We start from the raw sequence: 20,405 nt of genomic DNA on the forward strand, positions 1-20,405 counted from the left end.
GCTTGGACTAACATTGATGCAATTGTCTTATTTCATCCTAAGAATGAAGGTAAATGATGCCTGTGATGTGGCTTGATGAAAACAAACACTTTCCTTTCATGTGAATGGTCACAAAGACAAATTCACAGATTTGGCCACATTTCTAAGGAGGAACAAAAAAGGCGGCCAAGAACCCTTGCGATTTCTATGCTCCCACTGGCGCACGCCGCCAATTAACATCGCTAATGGAATCTTGAGGGCTACTGGAAGTAAATAACGCCATTAAAAGGAAGCCTTGGGCCAATTGTTTCCTGCATCGGGGCCGCTTTATTCTCATGCTAATGGCATATTCCGCCTTGTTTTGTTTCCGCCTTAATGAATTCTGTGGGTTTTTTTTTTGCTACCTCCGACATTTGTGTAGGTGCTGGCAGAGAAACAAAGACATTCGTAAGGGCCTACGTGTCCCCCCCCCCCCAAACGCATCGCCGTGATTATTAAAGTAAACAGAAAATAGGGGGGCCGCTCACAGCTGCAGCCACTCCAAGGCCGCGTTTGTACGCCGGCAGAAAGGAGCGAGCGACCCTCAAGACTTGGGCAAAAAAACATCATCTCATTATTTGGGCATTCTCAAGAGCGAGGCGGCTAATCACGGCTTTGAAGACTCGGGATGCTTTTGGCAGGAGATGAAATGTGCCGTGACGGGAAGAGAGAGGGCCAGACAACTCGGGGCAAGGCGTAAAAGCTCAGAGAAGCTGTCAGGTGCGTCTGGCCAATAGAGGGCGCCGGTCGAAATAGACAAAACGGAATGAATCAAGAAAATATTGCGAAAAAAGAGATTTTGGAAGATGAGCAAAGCGCTTTGGGAGGAGTCATTTGAGCACAAGTCAGACATGAGCAAGTGGCACTTACTTGCTGCGGAGTGATCCTCTGGTGCCACTTGTTTATTCATCAGCATCCCAGTCCAAAAGGCAGCGAGCCAGCCGAAAGACAAGAGAACGGAGCAAAGTGTCAAATTCATCAAGACAAAAAGGATCCAAATGTGAGCCGTACCTCAAAGGAGCCAGAATACTGCAGGCGCTGGATGACCAATTGTTGTTCGTGTCGGTCGATGGGAAGAAAAAAGGGGGCCGGTCCAACCTGTCGCTTGGCCGCACCTCTTCATTTTTAAAGGGCTTCGCGCGCGGCGAGTCCAGTCACAGCTCCTGTCCGCCATCCTCCGAGACGTCTCCCTGAAGACAACAAACAGATGGACATCAGGTAGGACTTACTTTCCACACTTTTTCATTTCATCACGATACAAATGTGCCCCCCCCGCCCGCATTTAGCAGCGCTTGATTGATCCTAATTCAGCATGAATGTGAGCATGTGGAGCAACGACGCCTTTTGGTTGGACCAACTGGCTCCTTTTGAGCTCTGTCCCACTCTGGCAAAAACTCAAAACGCCTTCGACGAGACGAGCGGGACGCCACGTCTTTGCGACGGATCTCCCGCCGCCCAACCGAGCGGCCGTCGAGCCAAGCGAGCCCGGGTGGAAGACATCCTGAGGCGGGAGCCGGCAACTCTTCCGGAAGAGCCGCGGCCAACGTGGAACGGCTCCCCACGTGCAAACTCCAGGGACGGAGACTCTTGCGAAAGCACAAGCGGCTCAAAGTCAGGCCACTTTTCACTCCGGCCGGAAAAAGCAATGGCCGACGTTTTCAAGTACGAACTCTCCAGAGCCGTGAGTCACAGCGTCGACTCGCTTTTCAAAAGCATGCCGCTGATACGGGTGGCCGTCGGGTCTTCGAGGGGTCCGCGCGAGGTGCTCGACGTTCAAACCGAGGCGCTGTCTCTGGTGGTACGAGGACCTCGAGAGGAAGCGTCAAAGTCGCTCAAAGTCCCATCCGAGGCGGAGTCCGGATCCACTGAGGCGCCGAGTCTTTGCTTCCCGCGCGTCAAGATGGAGTCCAGCGGCCTTCTCAAGAATCATCGTTACGGCCTCAACGTATCCTTGCATGTTGACCACATAGGTGGGGTGGGGCGGGGCCTTTGGCTCACCTGGTGAAGAAAAGTGGGACAGAACTTGGGTGCATTGCCAACAGTCACATCACCTATCGGTCATTTATAACTAAAACAAAGACTTGCACTGCCGCTTTAATTTCAAACTGGGACTTTGAATGACAATTGGTATAGTTCGAGACCAAAATGTTTAAGCAAGCCACGTTGGCAAAGGTCCACTAGCTTAATGGCAACATCTGACGCAAAATGCTCACAGAAATGAGCACATTAGCACCCATAAAAATAAGTCAAAAGCAGTGTGCTCCTTACCTGTGGGTCACTTAGGAGGGTTTGACCACGCAGCATCTGAAAAAAGCCAAGCTGATGTTCTTCTACACACGCTATCCCAGCTCGCCGGTGCTGAAGATGTGTTTCCACGACGTGCAGGTGACAATGACCGCCGCCGCGCTGCGCTGCTCTTCTCATTTCATCGGAAGGACACAGCAAAAACGTTTGACCATCTCACTTACCCGCTCGCTCGCTCGCAGTTCACACGCTGCATCGGCTCCCAGCTCATCAAGTGGTTCAGCAACTTCCGCGAGTTCTACTACATCCAGATGGAGAAGTTTGCACGGCGCGCCGTGGCGGAGGGACCGGCCGACGCGGTGGCGCCGTCTGTGGGCAGAGAGTCGCAACTTTTCAGAGCCCTCAACGTGCACTACAACAAAGGCGGCGATTTCCAGGTGAGCTTGAGACTTTCCGTGTTGAAGTGTCCCAGCCTCCCAAAAAGACATTTTGCTGTCTACATGTGTCGCTGCACCGTTTGTGTTCAAATGGCAATTTTCACAAAGCAAGCAAAGTTCAAAGTCGACAAGCAATATTGTAAGTGCAGTTCCTCAGCTAGTCATTTGCTTTGCTAGCACTTACCTTGACTTACAATACAAAACGTCTACGCTACCGCCTTTCAAAGCAGGTCCCCAATGGCTTCCTTGAAGTGGCAGAGATTACACTGCGGGAATTCTACACTGCCATTTCCACGGGAAAGGACCGAGAGCCGTCCTGGAAGAAGGCCATCTACAAGGTCATCTGTAAGCTGGACGCCGACGTCCCGGCCCAGTTCAAGACTTAGGGCTGACATCCGCTTTGCCACAACGGCGACGTGGGCTTACTCATTCCAAATATGACACACAAACACTATTGCTCTGTCCCTTTTCTGCACTCACTTTTTTGCCACTTGCTGTCGACTAAAAATGACATCAGAGACACCAGGTCTCGACAACCAGCTTCACAAAAGCCGTGAGCCGTGATCGGTTGGCAACTGCCATGTCATTTTCAGTCCACGGCGAGGGGCAAAATGGCTGCCGCCCCGCTGAGACCATTTTTTTCTTGTTAAATTCATCTTCCAGAACACTCTTTCCACTAGTTGGCCTGCACACAACATATTACACAGATATTTTTTTTTTTTTAGACTTCCCCTGTTGGGTTTTTTGAGACAATAATGACAAACAAATACATTCAGATACATTTGTGTGACTGTAATAAATGAGCAATGTTTGAAGCATATGAAATTAGAGTAAACATGATTTGGGAGGGTCAATGTTTTGACCAAATCCACGTTACATCGGCGTCAACTCGTGAGAGTTAAGAAATGTCAAGTCCCGGGATATGCAAAGTTTGGAACAAATATTCAGTAGATTGACGTACACAGCAGTTGCAACAAAAGATTGGACACTTGAATTAGGACAGTTTTACTCACCTGGGTGAGAGTTGTCATTCATGGGGTAATCTAAGAGAAACACATTTTGCAGTAGACTGGCAAGAAAACAGTCATTTCAATGTACTGTGACAGTCATAATTCCTCATATTAAAACCCATAGATAGATATGACGCTTAATTGCCTTGCCTGGATAAATGAACAAAATGAAAAAAATTGGGAGCGGCATGTTTGATGGAATTTCTGAGACACTGACTCAAAACTAAACCTTGTTAGCGACAAAAGGACACAACTCTGTGCTTGTTGACTATTTAATGACAATTGAACATAGTGACAATTAGGTTGGGCTTCCGTCCTTGCTCATATTTGCCTCAATCAAACATTCTCAACCTTTTTTAAAAGTCTGTATGGCAAATATTGAGGCGCTGGCTGAGGTCTTCTAAAGCCTTTTAATGCCCGCTACCGTTGTGTCCCGTTAAAAATTGCTCGCCCGTCTGTCGGTAAAGGCAAAAAATCTCGACAGGAAACAAATAAAACCTCGGCAGGTGAAAAGCCCATTGGAAGGGCGGGCTGGCATTGTTGCCGCAGTGCAATTGAACAAAAACATCAGCATTTTCTCCTCCATACTCACCGCGGCGAATCCGAGCTGCTCGGTCTCTTCTCAAGTCTTTAGGTCTCCACAGACGTGAATCCAATGATAGACTGACATCATGGAAAAATTCCAACACGTTCCTCGGGCTTTTAGGGATGGAAATGCTGCATTCCCCCCCCCAAAAAAAAAAAGGGGAGATTCCTGCTTTCCAGCTCAATGTTCAAGCGTGACGCCGGTCGACGAGCGTGCCCTACAATCACACGCTATAATCAAGTCAGCGGCATCGTGGAGGGGAAAAAGACCTAAGGAAAAGGAAGCAGACATTTGCAACAAGAGGATCAATCAAGCACCACACGCTACGAAAATGGGACAGGAGAGTGAAAATGTACGTTTTCTGGAACCAGCGAGGGTGAATTTCAAAACAAAAAAAAACGATGTGACTGCAAATTGGCCAAGTGTGTGAAGTTTTATTGTTTCCGTACATGGTCCGAGAAACAAACAAACAAACAAACAAATAAACAAACGGTTACAGATATAAAACATCAAAAAGGCCTGTTTGAATACACAACTACCAGAATGCTGACCTAAAAATAAAGCTAAAAAAAAGCTATCCTGGTCAAGGAGAAGAAGATATTTGATTGAAGAGTCTCCTGTTTTAGCGTCCCGACATCTGCAAAACAAAACAAGATTTTGAACGGTCCGAGTCTTTGTGATGTCAACTGTGATGAATCGATTATTGGTGGAATTCATTTGGAGATGACCGACATGAACTTGTTAGACGGATGGAGTCTACTATGTCTTAGCGCCCCTTAACTCCCCTAGAGTCAATCACAGCCTCCTTTTGGCGGAGGGCGTCAATCAATTGCCCATTTTTTACCGATTGGTCAGAAAGGCTGAAATACATGACGAGCGAGCGTACGCGATGAGTCGGAAGAAAGCCGTACATACCTTCAAGTCCAACAAACAAAAGAGCCACGGTGGTGATGCTTCAGAAATATTTTGTACGGTTGAGCGCTTTCTGTGCAAAGCGCCCGCTATCGTCTGTAATTTTTTCCCAGTCCGTTTGGCCCACCACAAAGCCGATCGCGCGCTTGCGATCGGCGTCTTTTTGCTCTTCCAGATCGGCCCAGCGCACCTTCAAAAAAAAAGAAAAGAAAATGGAGCGTGACATCACAATCAAATGAACAAAAGCGTAAAGTGGTGTCTTGCAACTTTTGAAAAAATGGATGCATGATTAAAAGGGAGGCGGGTCAAACGGGTCCCATTTACCCTTTTCTTCCCGGGCTGAGACTTGCGGGTGGCGTAGTCGTCGGGCAGCTGAAGGTAGTCCTCCATGCCTGCCGTGTGAGCGGCGTCACGCTTCCTCTTGCTGCCGCTCCCCAAACCGTCCAGCTTGTCTAAAGAAAGGCACCGTTGCTGTTCAAGGTCAGGGCCGACAAGAACCGGGCCGGCCGGGCATTTATCGCTGAAGCGCAAAACGGCTCGGAGAGCTTCTGACAGTCGTCGAGAGTAGCTGCTGCTTTGACGTAACCACACGTCGCCGATAAAAATGTCGGTTAGCAGATTTCCCTCAAATGACGAAAAGTTTTGTTGTTAGCGCTTTTCGTTTCACTCTCTGCCTGCTCGAGCGTTTTCAGACATGCTAAATTGTCTTTTGCAAACGGTGCCGCAATTGGCGAAGAACGGCTTACGGAAAAAGCAAAGCCCAAGATGGCCATTGCGTTTTTGTTGTTTTTTAATAAAAACACTACATCACGCACACGAAGTGAACTTACCGAGTTTTGCTTCCGACGTGTCCATCTCCCATTTGCTTTTTGGAATGTAGCCCTGGATTGTGTAAAGAGACACTGCAGAAGTTAAACATCTCGGCAAGGCAAAACGAGGCAGACAGGAGAGAGAAAGAAAAGGGTTAGCCGCTGCAAAAGAAAAGACCGTACTCCTTTATGAGTCAAGTGGAAGGGCTGCAAAATAGCAGATGGCACCAAAACAAGATCAACTCAGATCAAAAATAAATCAATCATAATTTGCTGACACTAACGCACAAGTCCATGCTCACGTCAAATACTGCATGGGACTTGTCTTTTTTTGTACTTTCAAAATATATGTCACTTTGATGTCACTCATTAATTGAATATAATAAAACACATTATGAGGCATACGCTAGACATTGTTGACATTTGTGCAAGTAAACAAGTTCTGAGTTTTGTTCCGGTGCAGCCGACTGACCTCGGGGGCCACAACGGCAACATTGGTGGACAAACATTGACAAGGTTTCAAAGGGGCTATTTTGCCTCACTCCTTTCAAAACGGACACATAATGCCCCAAATAAAATTTTTAAACTTTGTATAACTGCCAGGAGTGGTCAGTCACACCACACACCTTATGATGGAATTTGTTCACCTTTTAAAGCCTAAAAATAAGTTTTGAAAATAGAGTGGCACAGAGTAGGGCCATACATGAACATGTATTTAAAACGATATATTTAACTAAACTAATATTTCAACATTTTGGAGTGAGCAACTTTTCCAAGCGCATTTTGAGTGGCCGACATTTATGTTTCACGGACATTCGGACACGCGCCACCAACAAAATGAGTTTTAAGTACAAAAAATAAAAAAAAATCAGATTTCTGATTTTAAAAGCAGACTTTGCAGTTTTGAGAAAACAACATCAACAACAGGTTTTGTCATGTTTAAAAGTATTTTTCAAATGATCATTTGCACACAGCACTGGAAATTGTCTTGGGCAGATGATTGAACAATAAAGAGTTAACGGCATGCAATAGTGATATTTTATGGCTGCACCTTGAAAAGCACTGTTCAAAGATGCCATTCTCAGATAAATTGACCAGCATTTTTAAAAAAGGGTTGAATATTTCAAAGTAAAAACATCCCAAATGCAAACACTCAACATGACTTTCTGTGGGCAATATGCATGTGCAAGGCTGCTATGTAGGAAAAGTTACAACGGGGCGACAAGTACAATGGCTGAGCCTCGGCTGAGGTCTTAACCCGTCCGTCCCCCTTGTCTCGTTTCTGACTCAAAACAACATTCATAATCAGCTTGTTTCTTTCTAGAAAGTGACAGGATCATAGATAGGTACAGTATTTCATGTTTTCAAAATGTATTTTTGAATGATTATTTCACGATTTGGTAGGACAACTAAATAGTCGAAATACAAAAAATAAATACAAATAAAATGTCAGTGTTTAGATTCAAGTGATCAAAAGTTGATTTCATCTTTCTGTAAAGTGCTTTTAAAGTCCCTGGCTTCAACTGACCCATTTAGCGCCATTAATTACGCCAGTGAAATTGCTTTTGACTTTTTAAAACTAACGACAGAGGCCGTCGTAATTATTGGTTGCGCAACCTTTACATTGGGTTCTACAGAATCTGATTGGTCTGATGCTTTGCTATTACGACTTTCAAACTTTTCTGACGCACGGCCGTATTTTTATTTTGTTCGAAACAACTTGTGTTTATGTGCACATGTATGGATGCTACCAATGCGAGAGAGAGTGCTTCATGTCCTACCCGATCCCCGTCTTCCTCCTCTTCTCTCTTGGCTTCCTTGGGCTCCTCCTCGGGATGGAAGTCCTCCATTTCCACCTGGCGGGGAGCCCCGTTTTGAGTTGAAGGCAAGGTAGAACGGAGCGGCCGAGAGCTCACCTCCTCGATGGCGGCGTCCTGCAGCAGGGCTCGCACGTCCAAGCGCACCATGTGACGAGGGGTGGACTCCCAGGTGTTGGACATCTGCATGAGGGGTGACACGAGCCGTCAGGCAATTGTGCTCGGCCCATTCAGCCACTTGCCATTTCAGACCTTCAGGATATCCTTCAGCGTGCGCGCGTGAGTGTTTCTCTTTGCGCAAGTGTGGGCGTCGGCGCTGATTTCGGCGATGTAGACCTGGACAAAACACGAGCGTTTTGGGCATGAGCGGAGGGAGGACGGACTTGTTTTTGTGGCTCTAAGAAAACAACGTACCTCAAAGCCTTTGGTTTTGGCAGCGCTCCAGAACTGATCAAAATGCCCGACCCGGTTATTGATGGTGTCCAAGATGATGAAAGGGAAAAAGCCATCATCCAGGGTCTTCTTGAAAGTCTTGAGCATGCTGCCGCGGTAGGTGTCCTCCATCTCCGGCTCGTACTCGTACTCGAGGACCTGGAGGGGGCGGCGTCCTGTTGTTGAGGCTTTGCAATTTTCATCAATCACAATGCCGAGCCATCCGTTTCAAAAGCTGAGCGTCGCGTGAACGCAAGTGCCTTGACATACAAATTGTTGAAGTCTTCATTTAGACAAAAGGAGTGCTTTACCGCCACCTTGTGTCAATTGAGGTTGAACCATACTTGTATGATAACCTTTGACATATTTTTGCGCAACAGTCTCAACCCTGGAGTGAAATGCACTTGTTTTGGAGTCCTCACCTTTCTTTTGACCCTTTTGCCCGTGTCTGGGTCTTTCTCTGTCTTCTCAACCTCGGTCATGAAGTAGTCATCTAAAACCAAAACTCTTGGTGGGGCGCCGCCACAGTCCACCTCTTTATCCTGAAGGTAGAAGAACGATCAGAAAGTTTGCCCGTCACCACCCAAATCAAATTTCCAAATCCAAAATGAGCGAGCGAGCGAGCCACTCCTGACCCGTATGAGCTTTGCAACGTGGCTCTTTCCGCTGCCCGGGAGTCCTCTCATGATGACGACGATCTGTCACGACAGCGGCTTCGCAATGAGCACCAAAAAGACAGCCACTGAGTCAGCACAGACACGGCGGTGGCATCAGATACCCTCTCGGGCCGCGTCAGCCTTCCGGGGGGCTTGAGAATATCGTCCACGTTCTTGATCTCGGGCTTCTTCTCCACAGGGGGCGCGGGCTGCGGCGTCGCCGAGGGGGGGCCTCGCTCCTCAGGGTAGCTTCTTCGGTCTAACGGACAACGTTTTGACAATTTCCAGCTCTCCTCAACAGGTGCGAGATTAACATTGCTTTACCAAAGGGAGAGGAAGTATGTGCGTAGCGCTCGGGCCCGCCGCCGCCACGCTCGTGTCCGGTGCGCTCATAGGGTGGCGGCCTATCGTAGGACGGCCTCCCGAAAGGTTCCTCCCGATCGCGGCTGCCGCTCCGGTCCCTCTCTCGAAAGTCCAGGTCTCGTTCCCGGTAGCCCGGACGATGAGGGGGCCTGCGCGGACGGAAAAGGCAGGTGATTTCCGATCCGATTGCTTTACGTCAAAGCCGTGCTGCGATACCTTTCGTCAACCATCAAAAGCGAGCTTGAATTAAAAAAACAACAATATAACGCGGACGCAGCGGCAGAAGCCGAGGAGGCGCTACCTATCGTCTCGATCTCTCGGGGGGTATCGTTCCCGCCCGAATCGTTCTCGTTCATATTCTTGCGGAGGGGTTTCTCTGTAGAATTCTCTTTCTCGACTGAACTCCAGGCGCTCCATGTAAGGGTCCGGTCGTCTGTCGTAATAGGGCTCCCTGCTGTAAGGATCTCGAAGAGGTTCTGGAAGCACAATGGGTCCAAATGTTAAAAAAAAAAAAAAAAAAAAACGAATTCACCTTTGTGAATCAAAGACTCAAAAGACTCCCCACCTTTTTCATAGCAGCGGTCCGGGTCGGGCCTCAACACAATCCTCTCGCCATAAGCCATCCTCTCCACAGTGGTGCCGGGTTCTGAAACATGTTACACGTATTGCGGCTGTTGTGAAATCAAGACGGATGCTTTGCTATACCGTGTCTGTGGGCGTAATCCACAGTCTTTGGAATAACCGTGGGCACAGACGCGGCGGGATTGGGGTCCCAAGACTGCGATACGGCCGTCTGGACAGATGAGCTCATGCCCTGCAAAGGGGAACAATTGGAGTGGCGTCCACAAATCGCTTCGGTGCTCAAATGTTTACCTTGAGCGCATTTCGGACATCGGATGGGATCTCCAAACCCATAATCCCGGCGGGGAGGTCAGGTAAGGTGTCGACAAGCGTGTGCTGAGAAGTAGGATCGCTTTTCACCTCCTGCTGCTCCCTGATCACCAAAGGCAAGACGGGCTGAGGAACAATAGCGACTGTCACGGCGCCGGAGCTCAGTCGGACGTAACCTACCGAAGGCGTTTTAATTCCTGGGCAGCCTTTAAGATGATTTCATGCTGCCGCTGGGAAAGAGCCAGCAGATTCCCTCCGTGCATGTCGCCTGAACTCTCTGGCAGATTTCCGCCAGGTTCATTTGGAAGCGGAGCTCTTTCCAAAGGAGCTTCATCTCTGCCGTCACGATAGGCGGGGAAAGCTCTTTCTGCCGGCGGCTCGAATCTAGAAGGCCGATCCCATTCGGAAGGACGTGGCAGATCTTCCGGCCGGTACGGCGGCTCCTCGGTGTAGTCGCGAACTCTGATCTCGCCTCTTCTATGGTCGTACTCGTCAAAGGGACGCGGGGGGTCTCGCTCTCTGTCCTCAAGCCAGCGCTCATCCCGATAGTGCTCCGGGGGAGGAGGTGGATGCTCTCTGTCTCGCTGAGAGTGCTCTTTGTCCCATTCAGGGTTGAAGAACCGGCCTTCGTTTCGAGGGTCGTCGGAGTGAGGCGGCCTCCGGTGGCGGTCATCTTCTTCACGGCCGTAGTCCTCGACGAAACCAAAAGCGTATTCGTCCGCCTCTTCGTGCGGCATACCGGGCCTCATGGCGCCTCTTGCCATTCCACGACCCATAGGTCGCCTCCTCATCTCGCCACCTCTTTCGAGGAGCTCGTGCGGCATTGGAGGACACCTGCCGTAGGTTGGCCGCCAGTCCTGATCGGGCTCCATCTCTTCCTGATAAAATGGCTCCTCATCAGGTTCCATGACTTTGTGAGGAGGTGCCCACCTGCCCCTTCTTGCACCTGCGTGCATTAAGTTATGAGGACCATCCCCGTGGCCCATGTAAGCACCCGACTGCTCCATGGCCATATCGCCAGACTCCCTACCGTAGCCAAATGACTCGTCCTCGACTGGCCCGTGGGCTCGGTGCGGCGGGAGTCCTCGACCTCGCATGAATCCAGGATGGCCGCGGGGTGGACGGCCGCGGTTGGGCGGAAATGGAGGTCTCATCCCTCTCATTGAAGGGCCCCCATCCCCCCAACAAGGTTCCTCTTCTTCATGGTACTCAGCTGGCCCCGTTTCGTCCCATTCACTGTCCATAGGTTCCCCCATCCCCATGTGCAGACCTCCCCTCCCCATGTGCGGACCGCCCCTTCCCATGGGTGGACCTCCTCTCCCCATGTGCGGACCTCCCATTCCCATGGGCGGACAGCCCCTTCCTATGGGCGGACCTCCTCTCCCCATGGGTGGACCTCCTCTGCCCATGGGTGGACCACCTCTGCCCATATGCCCGCCTCTGCCCATGGATAGACCTGTAGCAATGTCCGGTCCTGCCATACCCATAGGCGGCCCACCTCTGCCCATAGGCGGCCCACCTCTGCCCACCGGGGGTCCGCCTCGGCCCACCGGGGGTCCGCCTCGGCCCATCGGGGGTCCGCCTCGGCCCATCGGCGGTCCGCCTCGGCCCATCGGCGGTCCGCCTCGGCCCATCGGGGGTCCGCCTCGGCCCATGGGTGGCCCTCCTCTGCCCATTGGTGGTCCTCCTCGGGCCATGGGAAAATGTCCTCTCATCATTGGCCCACCTCTACCTCTGAGAGGTCCCTGCATGGGTTCTTCGTAATACTCTTCCTCTGCGCCAAAGTGATGCTCCTCTGGCATCCAAATTTCTTCACGTGGTTCCTCAGACTCGCCAAACTCGTCGTAAGGTGGATCCTGCCAGTGACAGTCCTCTTGCGCCTGATAAAATTCTTCCTCGGGAGGCATAAATTCACGAGGCATTTTATCAGACTCCCCTACAGGTGGCCCTGTGTTTTGCCCCCTGAAGTCTCCGTGTCCCCTCTGCCCTGGTCCTCTGCCTTGCATGGGCTGCCCTCGTCCTCTATTTGGGAAAGGACCTACAGGTTCCGGCCTTAATTGCGGTTCTGTAGGCGGTTGTTCCTCCTCTTGTTTTTGGGAGGCGGCGGGAGCGGTGCTGTTGTTTGACGGGCCGTTCAATTGAAGGTCATTCGGTGAATTGGCTCGCAGTGATTCCACAGGAGTAGCAGCAGGCTGGCTTACTACATTACTGTCAACTTGTTTGGGGGAGTTGCAAATGTCCATAGAATCATCTTCCTCGGTGCATGCATTTTTGTTTTGAGGTATTGGTTCGCTAGGAAGAAAAAATCCAACACTTTCCACCAAGTCATCGATCATGTCTTTGTCGCCAGTGCCATTACTACATTTCTTTGGATGGTTTTGCTCATCGGTTGGAGGCGATTCCACTGCTTTTAAGGAAGAGTCCTCGCTGACAGGTTGCGTGGGGCCCTGTTGGGCTTGAGACGGGGCTTCTTCCTTTTTTGGCGGCGGAACTGGCAGGCCTTCGACGGGAGGCTGCGGGCAAGCCTGTCGAGGGGGTTGGTCAAATCTAGAGCGCTTGCCGAATGGAGGCGGCTGGTCAAATCTGGAAGGAGCGTCAACGCGCTGCTTGGGCTGGTCAAACCTGGGAGGCACGTCAAAACGTGAAGCGGGTTTCTGAAAACCAGGCGAAGCGTCAAAGCTCTGGCGGGGCTGATCAAACCCAGAAGGCCCATTAAAGCGCATCCTGGCTTGGTTAAACCGAGGTGGAGCGTCAAAGTGCTGTTGAGGTGGCTGAAACGGAGGGGGACGATCAAAACGCTGACCAAATCTTAGAGGTCCGTCAAACGTCACTGGCTGGTTGAATCCGATGTTGTTTTCTCTAAGACAATGTGGAAACGATAAAACAATTGCATTTAGAGTGAAATTCAAGTTGGAATTTGCCCATCTGTACTTGGTCACAAATAATGATAGCTACTGACCTTGGGCCCCCAATGCTGTTGAAGTTTGGTGGCGGAACATTAACAGGACACTTGGCTCCCATTCCAGCAGTTGAAGTGTGCGGAGGGCCCGGCGGAGGGCCCGGCGGAGGGCCCGGCGGAGGGCCCGGCGGAGGCCCCGGAGGTGGGCCATGGGATGTGGTACTGGCAGCAACCGCAGGAGGCGTTGGTGGTGGCTGATTTATTTGTGGCTGAGTGGTCGGTGGTGGAGGCGGTGGCTGGGTCATCGGCGGGGGCGGCTGGGTCATCGGCGGGGGCGGCTGGTTCATCGGCGGGGGCGGCTGGGTCATCGGCGGGGGCGGCTGGTTCATCGGCGGGGGCGGCTGGTTCATCGGCGGGGGCGGCTGGTTCATCGGTGGGGGCGGCTGGTTCATCGGCGGGGGCGGCTGGTTCATCGGCGGGGGCGGCTGGGTCATCGCCGGGGGAGGCTGGGTCATCGGCGGGGGCGGCTGGGTCATCGGCGGGGGCGGTTGGGTCATCGGCGGGGGAGGCTGGTTCATCGGCGGTGGCGGATGAGTCATGGATGGCGGCGGATGAGTCATCGACGGCGGCGGCTGAGTCATCGGCGGAGGCGGCTGAGTCATCGACGGCGGCGGCTGAGTCATGGATGGCGGCGGCTGAGTCATGGATGGCGGCGGCTGAGTCATGGAAGGTGGCGGTATTCGCATGTCTTGTCCCGGGTAAGCGCCATACTGCACCATGGCTGCATTGTTATACTGCATGGCGGCGTAGGGCACCATGGCAGTGAGTGCAACGATGGTCTCCTGAATGTGGACGTTGGTGGCGTTCATCTGATCCTGCCACTGCTTCCACTGGCTCTCATAGTCATGCAGCTGGTCTTTGTGCGGGTAGGTTTGGAACTGCTCGGACCACAGCTTGAAGGTAAGCTCCCAATCTCGGAAAAGAGGCGTGAACTGCTGCTTTTGCATTTCGTAATGCCTCAGCTGCATCTCGGGAGACATTGACTGAAAAGGGAACATTAAGGGCGCGCTTTTATTACCGTGCCAAAAGCTAATGGCAAGTTTGAACAGATTGGAATCTGAAGTGTCAATGGAAGACATAAAGGTCGCTAAATTGAATCATTTTGGAAACGCCGACAATTCGTAAATGGTCTTTCACCTGTCACACAGAAAGTCTGCCATTGGCTTTCATCACCCACCTCAAGGTTTGAAGGTTGCTGAATGAGTGGCTGATACTTTTCCAGTATTTGCTGAAGCTTTTCGTGCTGTTGCATTAGAGCCTGATAATGTAAGCCGACCCTCTGCTGCTGAACCTGCTGCCACTGAGCCGCCGCGGCCTGGAGTTGCTGGAGTCGGGCCGCCTCTTCCGGGTCTTGCTTTTTGTCAGGCTTACGAGCGAAAACATCACAAGATGGGAATTCAGCATGGCGAACTAGCCCACAGGCCACACAAGCCACACAAGCTCACCTCAGGGGGCGGAGGCGGCGCCGGTTGCTCCTCCTTCGGAGGGGGCGGAGGAGGCTCGCCTTTGGGAGCCTCGCCTTTGGGAGGCTCGGACGGAGGAGGCGGCTGCGTGGCTTGGCTGCTGGGGGGCTCGACGTGATTTTGATTGGGCTTGGCTTTCTCTTGCCTTAACTTCTGCAGATTCTCGAGATGCTGCTTGTACCACAGTTGCTGCTGATCCTGTGTGAAAATGAACACCAAAGTCCATCAAACAACAAATAGTCGGAGCATGCGCGTGGTACACCAAGAGTTAACACTACAGCCGTGAATCATGTGCATTTGTCATATTAGACTGTGCCTTGACATTTGTTGACATTTACCTGCAAAGTGTTCTTGTCTTTACCGACTGGGTGGTCCTTTGCCTTTGCATCCGGAGCAGCGTTGGCTTCCTGCGGTTGAACTGACGGGGTCTCAGGCGGAGGAGCCGCTTTCGGTTCAATCTTGTATGAAGAAATTGGAGGCGGCTGAGAGTGGTCCGGTTGTATCGCAGCGTTGTCTCCTTTCATGTGGGAGTGCATCCCGGTGCTTCGGTCCAAAGGAGGCGCTTCCGTCGACTGCCAAGTCGGCGCAGAGTAGCCCCCCGAGAGTCCCCCACCAAAGGACGGTGGTGCGCTATTCGGATGGAGCACGTTCTGGAGCTGTTTCTGGTGCAGCATCTGGAGCTGCTGCATCTGCTGGAGGTGCTGCTCCTGCAGGCTCGAGAACATGGAGCCGCTCGACGGGGCCTGTAAAGAGCCGAAACTCGTCGGGGGGCCAGCGTGGCCTCCGCCCGGGACTTTACGCGGCCCGGGCGCTGAGTAGTTTTGCGACTGGGGCGCACCATAGTTCCCCCACGAAGGATACATTGTTCCGAAAAACAGGCGTGCGCGGTGGGGGCGCTGCCTTTGTGCTCACATTCAGCCGGGGCCTCGATACGCACAATGCTAACGCTCGCTGGCTAGCTAGCTCTCGCCAAGCGAGAGCTGCTACATCGTATTATACAAACCGACAACGTCCTGTTGAAAAAAAAAAAACGTTTTACCCGCACTCGTAACGCCTTAAATTATTACTTGGAATTGGAAATGTGTACTTTTATTTCTAGGATATCTAATTTTTCCATCCGTCGGTTGGAGTGGCTGTGAATGTAGCGACCGCCAGTCCTACCACGAAGTGACGTCACGTATTTTGTGTGACGACTTCCGGTAATCGATACCATTCGTTGAGTCAGTCAGTCAGTCAGTCAGTCAGTCAGTCATCGGAACTTGAGAGTATTTACTTTGAATTTCATACACGTGAAGGTGTGGTGAAACTGCTTTATTGTAATAGTAATTTATTATTTGGACAAAATCTAAAGCCAATTCAGCGGAGAAAATAGAAACCCACAAAAGACACAAGCCAAAAACAAACAAACAAACAAACAAACAAACAAACAAACAAACAAACAAACAAACAAACAAACAAAAAGCTCATGCAATAGAACGTAAGCTAGAACAAATACGTTGAATTACACTGGCTTGTTCGGGTTTAATCTTCCTTTTGGAGCGCTTCACCGTGTTATACGGATTTTGACCACGCGAGGGCGTCATTTACAAGATCATATCTTCAGAAGCAATCAGGGCTTGCGTATAAAGGTACACAACCAAGAAATGAAACAAACCAAATGATTTAGAATTTCTGTGAGCGTTTGAATGGTTTGTTGAACATGACAAAAACATTACGAGATGAAAGAAACATTCATTGGGCTGGCTCTGTCGACCAAAGACTTGATTTGAAGGTAAAAAGAGGACCACCGACTTTAGCTTGCCCTTGAGGTCCGATACACATTGTATTCCTAACTCAAGACCACCAGTAAATACGCCTTCATTTTTGAGCGTAGCCACTTTAAAAAAGAAATCGTTAAAGCGGATTAATCAAGGCCGCCCTGTTTAATGTCCCCCGTTAATTAGTTTGTCAGCAGTGTTTTAATATCGCCTAATGACTTCATATTTCACCCATGACATTAAAAGACGGGGGAACGGCGGCGCTCTTGGGGTTCTTTGGCTTAAGACGCCCTCGGTGAATAAGACAAGGTCACGGAGGCCGGACGATCCATTATGGTGTGTGGAGGAAATCCCAAAGAGGAAGCTGGAAAACAGCGTGACGGGCACAATGTGATACACTTGCGCCACTTAAGGCCGCCGCCGCCGCCGCCGCCACCGTGCACACTGCAACCCATAAAAGCAAAGACAACCAATGTTGAGAGCTTCATATTTTCTGGCTAATTGAAAGTGACCCCCTGCCATCGTTGATCAGCACTTTTGGGAAAGCTTTCGGAACAAGAACAAAGAAATCCGAAATGGTAAAGCCCCGGCTCAAAGTATTGAGGACACTGCATTTTCTCTGTGATGAAAATCCAATGTTAAACAAAATGCTCACTGGAGGCTAATGGATCCCCAACACGTCCACGCGCTGCTTCCAAAATGCTTTGTTTGGCAAATCAATTTTCCCATAACCCGGTGAGGAGAAAAGTGATGCGGATTGATCGGCACCTCTCGCCCCCACACCCCCCCCACCCCTCCTCCCCTGTTCTCCCTTGACTTTGGTTCCAGAATATTGTTTGATGGCTGCATGGATTCATTGCTATGACATTTGAAAGCCTCTTCTTGGCGGCGGCGGCCGAGCGGCCTTCATGGTCTGCCCGGCCGGTTCCGGGTCGGTCGGGCCCGACGCAGGCCTCTATCGACCGCTGCCGGTTCAAGACCCGAAACGGCTGAATCCGACTTTGTTTGGAGCGGAGGTGATGCTGGCCTGATAAGATGGAGCGCATGACACTCAAAAGTGCCGCCTCAGCGTGTTTGCGGCCATGGACGTTCTAAAAAAGACTGTGACCATCAAGATCTGCCCGTTAATTGAATGTCCGCTTTTATTAATGATGGGCTTTGTAAAAAGAGACCTCGAGGGACAGAGAGGAATATGAATCGATGAATCAAAGAGCTCCATTCGTCGCTGTGAACGCAACCGGGCGCGGGTTCACACCGCCGGAGGCCATCGAGCCGCTTGACCGCATCCCAGCGCAACTCCAAATCCCGGGTCGACCCCGAAGGCAGGGCGCCTTCCCGCCGACGCTACGGCCGCACGTATTGAGACTTGATCGGCGCTCAGGAAATCCTCCCGGGCAGGATTTATCGTCTCTCTTTAAAGCGCCATATTGATCTTGGCCCGGCCGGGTCATGGAGGTTTAGCGTCGAGGTGAGGGGAAGGGGGCGGGGCTTCCCACTTGGACATACTGTCAGAAAAGTGACGCGCTCGTGAACCAAAACGGCGCAATGGAGGAGACTTTGCCTCCTCAATGTGACCTCGGTGGCTTTCAGCTCTCCGAGCGTCTGCGTCCCCCAAGACCTCAATCCTCAGTCTGCCTTAATTGTTGTCTTTTGGCGCGTATTTAATAAAAGCCCAGCAAATTGTCTTTGGCTTGATGCGCTTGAATTGCGCTAATTAGCCCACGTTAATGTGTTCTCAAGTCATTAACTCTTTGGCGGTGACTCTGCTCCTAATTGGATCAAAGAGCGAAGGTCACATTTGTTGCTTTCTTCCCTGGCCGGCGCCGATTTTTTTGCCACTTATTAAGGAGCCTCGCAAATGTCACACGCTGCGGCGTCATCAGTCAGCGGCGCTAAGAAGGATTTGACATTTATTTACACTTTGTACAAATGCAAGCGGCTCAAGCAACTCAAGCTGCCTGCGCGTGGCAAGATTGACAGAGAAGTTATTAGTCCCGCGGTCAAAAAAATCAAATCAAAACATACATTTGGATTCCCTTCAGCACCACTCCAAATCTACTTTCAGATTGTTGTGTATCGGAGGGCCCACCCCCTCTTGTTCCCGCACATGCCCCCAATTACCCTGCGAGCTCCACACGTGCAACATCATTAATAAGAGACGCTAATAATGCGGGCCAGCAAGTGAGCTTTGACTAATTACAGTAATTGTATCCGAGTCATGCTCATTAAATATGAAAATTGTGTCTGCGTGAAATGAATGGCTTTCCATGATCATCCCCCCCCCCACACACTTGTACGGACAGGCAGGAAATAAATGAGGGCGGCGTTTCTTGGAGTGCAATTAAGCGCGCGCCACCTTCCCGCACGTTTGTTTGATATCGCTCGCTGCCTCGCCCGCCAAACGTGGGAATGCGTAAAATTGCCCTTGGCGCGTTTCTTTCTGCCTTTTTCTCCACGACAAGCGCAACCAATATGACCTCTTGACCTCAGGGCCTTCATAAAAGCAAGCAATTCCATTTTTTTGTCAGTTAGGCTCACACACCAACGAGTATGTCGACGAATAGAAACGCGCAATGAGCCAGACGCGGCAGATTAAGTCCGCAAGTGATCCCGGCAATCCCGAGGTAGTTCCCACAGAGCGCATAGACGCCTGTGAAAATGATTTGCTGATCTTCTTACGTATTTTAAGCGTCTCACCACAAAATATTGGCGCTTCCCATCGTCTCTTGGGGACTCGGGAGCCGAGATGAGACGAAGCGAGCCTTATCCCAGAGGCCCCCCTCCCCCCCTCCCCTCCTGCGCTGGTAACAACCCCTACGATGCAAATGAGAAACTTACCTTTCTTTAGCTGCAAAACTGTGTCACGCTCTTGTTTTGCGAAGGTCCCGATTTTCCGCTACAGTGAGACACAGGTACAAACGAGCAAGGAGAAGTAGGTAAACAATGCATGGTGTGGCGGTCAAATGCGTTTATTATGTCTGGCTCCTTCCCGCGCTAAAGTAACTAAATCGGGCAGAGAGACATAATAAATCAGCCCAATAAATCCGAAATGCACAAGACTTCAATCTGCTCACAGAGAAGAATCCTTGCACGGTTTGTTTGGATGCATGAACCCCACTGGAAGGGTGACCATTTTTAATCCATTTCAACTAAGTACTTCCTGTCCAAGGTGCTCTTACCTGCCCTTGAGGCTGATAGGAATGGGGAGGAAAAGTATATTCAGCATGTATTTGGTGTGGATGCGGACACCATAAATCATGACCTTGCTCAATTTCCACTGGAGGCATATTGATGGTTAGCCATCTCCTCCGCTCACGCCCGTATCGTCGGCGACAACGCGTGACTGACACTTTACAACCTATTCTCAGAGGCGCCTCGGATTGGCCGCGCCAAACTCCGTCTCGACGGCGCAAGGTTGTCGTGCGATCGTAGATTTTTTTCTTTTTAGCGAGGTAGCAGAGTCAACGACGACGACACCGTCTCCATTCAACTTTCCACAAAACGTTTGGACTCGGCTTATTAAAGTTCTGTTTGATGGCGACTCTTCAAACTTCCCTGCCGTGCTCTGCCCACACACAAAGACAAATGACATGGCTCGTGGCAGGCCATAGCACACAGCCAAGCCCCCCCCCGCTGCATTTTGGCTCAAGTTGAAAGAACTTCCGCACAAAAGCCGGCGCAAGGTCAAGCGAGCAATATCAATTGGTCAGCCACCACGATGAAAACAAGTCATTTATTCTTATTCTTATTGTGTTTGAGAATACGAGCTGCGATATTTTTCAAAAGAGGATTATTATTTGATTTTTTTCCCACCACACCGAGACGTCGTAGCGCTAATGAACAAGGTAAAGCGAGCCCTGGTGCCAGATAACGTTTTCCCAACCGACGGAAGCCAATAAAAAAAAGTACCGCCCCTTCCCATCCAAAAAGCTTCTTCTTCGACATCCAATTAATTCTAATTGTCGCTCGGGTTGAAATCTTCAACAGAAATGGAGCAATTAAAGTGGGCACGGGCTCCACCTCGGGGACGGTGTTTTATTTCCGTCGCTAC

The 20,405-nt window shown here is 50.7% G+C and overlaps 2 protein-coding genes across 2 annotated transcripts; one reads left to right on the top strand and one right to left on the bottom strand.

Moving 5' to 3' along the window:
* Positions 1-1,242: 1,242 nt before the first annotated feature.
* On the top strand, positions 1,243-3,396 carry LOC147042055 (uncharacterized). The gene is made up of 4 exons (XM_085937031.1): positions 1,243-1,963; positions 2,302-2,403; positions 2,505-2,699; positions 2,930-3,396. Exons 1-4 carry the CDS (start codon positions 1,331-1,333, stop codon positions 3,083-3,085), a joined length of 1,086 nt encoding a protein of 361 aa, XP_085793157.1. The 5' UTR covers positions 1,243-1,330; the 3' UTR covers positions 3,086-3,396.
* A 1,307-nt stretch (positions 3,397-4,703) lies between these two features.
* On the bottom strand, positions 4,704-15,789 carry ylpm1 (YLP motif containing 1). Its single transcript, XM_085937024.1, has 21 exons — positions 14,936-15,789; positions 14,580-14,795; positions 14,312-14,500; positions 13,135-14,117; positions 10,356-13,034; positions 10,158-10,278; positions 9,990-10,098; positions 9,850-9,930; positions 9,586-9,760; positions 9,246-9,433; positions 9,044-9,180; positions 8,901-8,963; positions 8,688-8,807; positions 8,248-8,424; positions 8,086-8,169; positions 7,933-8,016; positions 7,798-7,872; positions 6,038-6,089; positions 5,532-5,659; positions 5,211-5,397; positions 4,704-4,932 (listed from the first exon to the last, which is right to left on the bottom strand). Exons 1-20 carry the CDS (start codon positions 15,458-15,460, stop codon positions 5,251-5,253), a joined length of 6,333 nt encoding a protein of 2,110 aa, XP_085793150.1. The 5' UTR covers positions 15,461-15,789; the 3' UTR covers positions 4,704-4,932; positions 5,211-5,250.
* Positions 15,790-20,405: the final 4,616 nt, after the last annotated feature.

This window comes from Syngnathus leptorhynchus, chromosome 18 (genome assembly GCF_054491065.1).
Source record: "Syngnathus leptorhynchus isolate UIUO chromosome 18, UIUO_Slep, whole genome shotgun sequence".
In the NCBI taxonomy this organism is placed as follows: Eukaryota; Metazoa; Chordata; class Actinopteri; order Syngnathiformes; family Syngnathidae; genus Syngnathus; species Syngnathus leptorhynchus.